Source organism: Symphodus melops (assembly GCF_947650265.1).
Source record: "Symphodus melops genome assembly, chromosome: 5".
Classification (NCBI taxonomy): Eukaryota; Metazoa; Chordata; class Actinopteri; order Labriformes; family Labridae; genus Symphodus; species Symphodus melops.
In genome coordinates this window covers 22,668,821-22,674,820 of record NC_136695.1, presented here as the reverse complement: position 1 = coordinate 22,674,820, position 6,000 = coordinate 22,668,821, and the positions used below count along the sequence as shown (strand labels likewise).

Genomic DNA, 6,000 nt, shown 5'->3' with positions numbered 1-6,000 from the left:
TCAGCTTTAACCCGACTACAGTATAAATGTTTATTGAATCAACATGTCTCAAGATAATTTACAGGAAAAAAAAAAAAAGATTAAAACCAAATACAAAATCAATGAAAATCTACATCACATTTCTCAAAAGGCTGATAATTTAAAAAAAGTGGTTGGCACTAACACAGAGGGTTAAGTTTGTGTGTATGATGAAGCAGACAAAACTCCTGACCTGTTTAACCCCTTTAATGGACGCACATTTGAGTATACTAGCAGGCTCTGTGTCAACCTCTTGGAAGACGAGAACCATTTAATCTCCCACTAGGGAGATGAATTGAAACAGATTTCATGGACTTAATCCAGATTTGCCCTAATCCATCTGAGCATGCTGGACGGACAGCGTGAACAATAAAAGAAAAAGAAAAAAAACAACAACCAGACCACAAGTTTTGACTTCTTTAAAGTAACAGATAACCCCATAAATACAGCACTTTAAATACGGCAAAGATCAACTTTACTATGGCTCTAATGATAGATTGTTGCAATTAAAAGAAAATGCATATTACAGCTGAAAAAAAAGCAACAGGTCAGAAAAAGTTTGATCATTCTTGAGCTCTTAAGGTCCGTTTCCTTTAATCTGACAGGGAGCTCTGTTACTGAGGTTTCCAAAGAACGCAGAAGACATAAGTAATGAAATAATAAAAAAAACAAGTTGAATCCAACACAAACATTAACATAAATATAGGATTGCTCCAGCAATTAACCCCCCTGGCTGCAGTTTTACACCCTGATGTCGTCACGGTCTGTGAGTCTCGTCTCGGCCTGATTAACTGCTGCTAATAGCTTCTCCACAGGGCGCCTGCTTTTCAACGACTTCATGCCAGCTGAGTTTGGAAATGAACATCAGCCGTCTGACACGACTAGACAGAGATAACATGCAGCGTAATATTGTGCTTCTGTTAACCAAACATGTCAGTAACCATAATGTGTGTCACAGTTTTTCATTCAATAATGCAAGTCAGACAAGTAATTGCAGCAAACATCTGTTTTACCTCTGTAACATGGTACATGGCAACATCGATTTCAATTATTCCCCGTTTCAGAATGATGATTGTATTATATTCCAGCAGCTGTAAGTCTACAGTGCATTAGCAGCCTTTGTGTCTTGCTGGTCAAAGCTAAATCAAGTTTAAAAATGTAATAAGAGCAACACCTGAATATTTCAGAGTACCGACAAGAAGAAGATTCGAGAAGAAAATTCTTCTACAAAAAGGAAACAGTGTTTGCAGCACATACTTGACATTCAGAGCTAAGCATATGTAATGTTCACATTATGTCCTTACACTCTCCCACTGCAGAGCACAATCTATTTCCGTCTCATAAAGCCTGCAGAAATGTTCACTCAACCAGTCATACACACACCCACACACACATGCACATCTACTCCTCCGTGTGTTCTCACACAAACATGGCGGGCGACACAAAGCTGTCCCCGCGGTTGACATTGGGGGCCTGGTGAAAGTCCTGAGGGCTGCTGTCTCTGCGCATGTAAGGAGGCGGGACCTCATTGTTTCTGGGATCATCCCAGCCAGAGGGGGCAGCAGAGTAATAATGCTGCCTGTCCTCTGTACCATAATCCTCATCATCATGGTAGGCATCCAGGTCCTGACAGAAACAAAACAGAAAGTTTCACCATGAGGTTATTGTAGAAAATGGTGGGTTTTTATCAGTAATAGAGAACAGGATCCTTTCCCTTCAATGTTCAATTTCTAAGTGCCGAATGATTTGTAGTCTGGCTCTCATACACCAATACCAGCAGTTTTAACAAAGTCCTGTCAAGGGAGACTAGTTTGTTTTCACACTTCTGATTAACTGTCAAATAGATTGAATATTTATTGGAAAGTCACCACTCAGCAAAAAGCATTGCAGCTTAGTCTCTGTTTTTATAATGTCACAGCAGATGTGATATTAAAATGATGAAACTCATCCTCAATCATCCATGAATTCATAAAATGACGACATTGATGATTTTTCTCCCACATTATTCAACAAGAACAGTTGTTACCTGAATACTGCATTATATATCTCATTGTCATTTAAGGATTGGTTGCATAACTTACTGCTCTTTAACAGACAGATCTTAATGAGGAAGTACAGACCAGCTGTTGAGCACTGCTGGGCTGTAGTGGTTGTATTTACAGAATAATTAAAACTGTTACATAATGAGTATTGTTCTTACTACAGTAAGAGTAAAAGGGTTTTAAATGGCATTGTTGTTATGTACACGATCTCATAAAAACCACAGAAACATGGTAATAAAGCTGGTCAGATTGCTGATGATATTGGGTAAATGAGGAAGGATGAACTGGACGAGCACTGTGTGATCACACAATGCTACATGTTCTGTGTTAGATCTCAAAGTCATAAACACCCCCCCCCCCAATAAATAATGTACATCTTTGGTTGCAAGATTGTGGGTCTGCATTTTTAGCCAACCCATTCCCTTACTGTGACTGGCTCGACACTCTGGGTAGAGTAGTATTGATCCGTCAGAGGTCTGTCTTCGGTCACAGGGGCAGGAGCTGTGTTTACAAGCTGAGGAGACATCAGTCAGTATGTTACAGCATTTATAATCCAACCTGGCAGTTTTATTATATGTCAGAAAAACATATTGTGGGGTTCATTGTGTTCTCCTGATGGTGACTCACCTTGCTAGCAGAGCTGTTGGTCTTCTTGGGGGGAGGGGGTTTGTGTTTGGGTGGACCACTGCAACAGAAACACACACAGCTCTCAGTAACAGTAACACACAGATCTATTGCCTCAAATGGAACAAATTACAGATGAAACAAAACGGAGATGACAAAAAGCCCATGTAAAGTGAACTGATAGGATGTACTGTTACACAGATACTCACTCTTTTTGGTCCCGACGTTTGCGGTACATCGCTATGGCTGTTCCAATGATGGCCAACAGTACTATGACACCGATGAGAGCTCCTATGATGCTTCCTGTAGTCGCCCCCTTCCCAGGAAGACGAGTGCCTGAAAATAGTCAAGGAGAAGAGAAAAAGACAGCGTTAGACCAACTTGGTATTGAAATGGCACAACTTAACTCCTTTTCAAAACACAACTTTTCTTTTAGAAGGGATCACAACCTTTAAACCTCCTGTATGCTCATGTAAAGCATGACTGCTCAGAGTTTTACAACCTACTGTAAAGACACCATGCTTTGGGAACTTTCACCAGTGATTCAGATTTGTATATATCTGCATTCCTGTAGTTTTTTGTGAAACTATAAAATAAATTAATTGTTTGGCATTATGAGAAACAAGTTGAAATTACTGTGACATTTGGAATAAGACATCCAGTTTAATATTCAGTTCTACCCTAATTTCTGTGCTTCAGATAAACTGGCACCAGTAGCATGCAGACGGTCTATAGTGCGCCCCCATACGCAAGTCAAACCCACTCGCACACACTCAAAGTGAATTCTCCTGATTATTTTCTGCTGTGTTTTCACATTAACTCACTTAGACTTTCAGAGGAAATTACAATGGGCCTGTGCAGGTGTGGAAGTCCTGGACCAGAACCTCTGAAGTTCAGTAATGTACATTACATACTAAGCTGTACAGCACTACATGAAGATGATGTAAGTAGTTACATAGGAAGCAAACAGGATGTATCTTATGGTTTGCTTTCTTAGTTTCTCTTGTGTGGGTGAATTACTTCACATGTGTACGTTTACAATGTTATATACATTGTATATAAATATAAACAAATTAAACAAATCAAGAAAGAATAAATCGTTTCTTGTGTGTAACAAATGACAATGGTGTCAATCTTCTCAGATTGAAGACTTGTAGCCAAATGCTTTGAAGATGCAACCTTGTGTTCAGAAATGTTCGTAGCGGTATCTGTTCTGAAAGTCAAATATGACCCTAAACACTGAATTAAAATGTAAAAAAAATCATAACAGAACAAGTTTAAAAAAAACACTGATTTAACAAGCATCAGCACAAGTTGCAGTGTCAGACTGCCAGTAAGATAAATGTGTACCCCTGACTCTAGAAGCATAACTAAGGGTGGCCTATTAAAAAGTGAGAGTGTGAAGGTGTGTGTGCTACAAAGGCGAGGTACAGTAGGGTCTTGATTAGAGTGTAGAGAGTCACATGGGTGATTAAAACAAACCAGAGGAATCATGCAGAGGTTCCACTAATGAACCATGACCACACACACACACACACACACACACACACACACACACACACACACACACACACACACACACACACACACACACACACACACACACACACACACACACACACACACACACACACACACACACACACACACACACACACACACACACACACACACACACACACACACACACACACACACACACACACACACACACACACACACACACACACACACACACACACACACACACACACACACACACACACACACACACACACACACACACACACAGTTTATTGAAGGTGCGGCTCGCCTCATTATCCCCCTGTATTCCCAGGGGATTATGCTAATGAGGGGGCGGTAAAGGGCAGAAAGGATCTGAAGCTCATTTGATGAGACCATACTCTGGTCGCAGTAATTGGAAAGGTCGTGATTGAATGTTGTTAGTCCCCTAATTACAATTCTCCTCTAACAATCGACCACTTTGAATTTCTCCCTAAAATTATTTCCATTCTTTCTCACATACAAAAGTATCCTAATGATCATCTCTTTCCATTACTTGTTACAACCCAGCATGTCTTCTCTCAGCAGTGACCCTGCATGTTCCCTTGTGTACAATAGCTTTGGTGTTCTTCTCTTTTATGCTTTTCATTACACTGCGTAATACCAAAAGCCTGAATCTTCCCGTCTGCCATCTACACAATGGGCTTTACAAACAATCATTTTAGGTCCTGTTATTATAATTTAAGCTTTCTGCTGTACTTGATTGAAGATTGTAAAATAGGAACCTTGGAATAACATCAATCAAAGACGAGAAATTGAAAAAATAAAGTTAATAAAAACCTTCAGTATCAAAAGTGCTGTGTGCAGCTTAATCAGCACAGTCACAACAGTAATCACTGAGCCTGCAGCTCTTTAATGTTGGAAAAAAAAGTTCCCGAGATAAAATACACAGAAAATGTTCTTTTGATGGGGTGAACTCAGTTAATTATCTTGTTGGATGTATTCTGTTGGGTACAAATAAGTTTCACATTGTTTTTCCCCTGACGCAAAACTTAAGTTCGCCCCTATCAGGGGACCACAACCAACATGTAGTGCCCTCATTGCATTTAAAGTAGTTTTAAGAGTCTAAAGGGAAACAAACTACCACAGCACTCATACATGGAGTGAGGATTCGTTTCATTTTCCATATTGCAACAATAATTACACAGTTTCTTTATTTATCTCCCAAGTATTTTTAACAGCCGCTTTCGTAGTCAAATATGTCAATTAATCTATCTTTGCACAACATTTTAGAATGTGTTTAATTATCTCTTCATATCGCCCATCAGTACATTTACTGTCAGGTCTTTAAGGTTTTCGAACACTTCTGTAATAAAGAAAGAGGACAAGCAGTTATTATGCTGGAGGGGAAACTGAGGCTGGGCTGCAGGAAATGAAAAGTAATTATTCATTCAACCATCTTAAAAGTGTCTAATGGGAAGCTTGTAAAACATGCTTTTGTTTCAGTTCAACCATTAAATGCTGTCTTTTATATTTATGACTCTGGGTGATAAAAGAACAAAAAAAAAAAGTAACTTTAAATGAAACGATGCTGAATAATTAGATGTGTTACAATGACTGTCATGAAGGCGGCTGAAGGGCCTTTTCTTATTTAACATTTGGAGTGTTTTGCATTTTGCAGGAACTAAGAGGGAATTATTTGCAGAGAAAACTAAATACACAGTACTTATTTTTCAAACTTAGTGCTGTTCAGGAGAATTCTTTTAACCAAGATAGACCGGATTTGAAATAAAGCTGGCATACACCCTCTGTC

At 39.2% G+C, this 6,000-nt stretch overlaps 1 protein-coding gene across 1 annotated transcript in view; it reads right to left on the bottom strand.

The window, feature by feature from the left end:
• The window catches only part of LOC306824675 (nectin-2), a 73,434-nt gene continuing 67,434 nt past the window's right edge, over positions 1 to 6,000 (bottom strand). Inside the window, exons 7-10 of the mRNA XM_079344902.1 lie at positions 2,894 to 3,020; positions 2,688 to 2,745; positions 2,488 to 2,574; positions 1 to 1,644 (exon numbers count right to left, since the gene is read on the bottom strand). Coding sequence (XP_079201028.1) covers positions 1,438 to 1,644; positions 2,488 to 2,574; positions 2,688 to 2,745; positions 2,894 to 3,020 — 479 coding nt within the window. The 3' untranslated portion in view covers positions 1 to 1,437. The remainder of the gene's footprint in view (positions 1,645 to 2,487; positions 2,575 to 2,687; positions 2,746 to 2,893; positions 3,021 to 6,000) is intronic.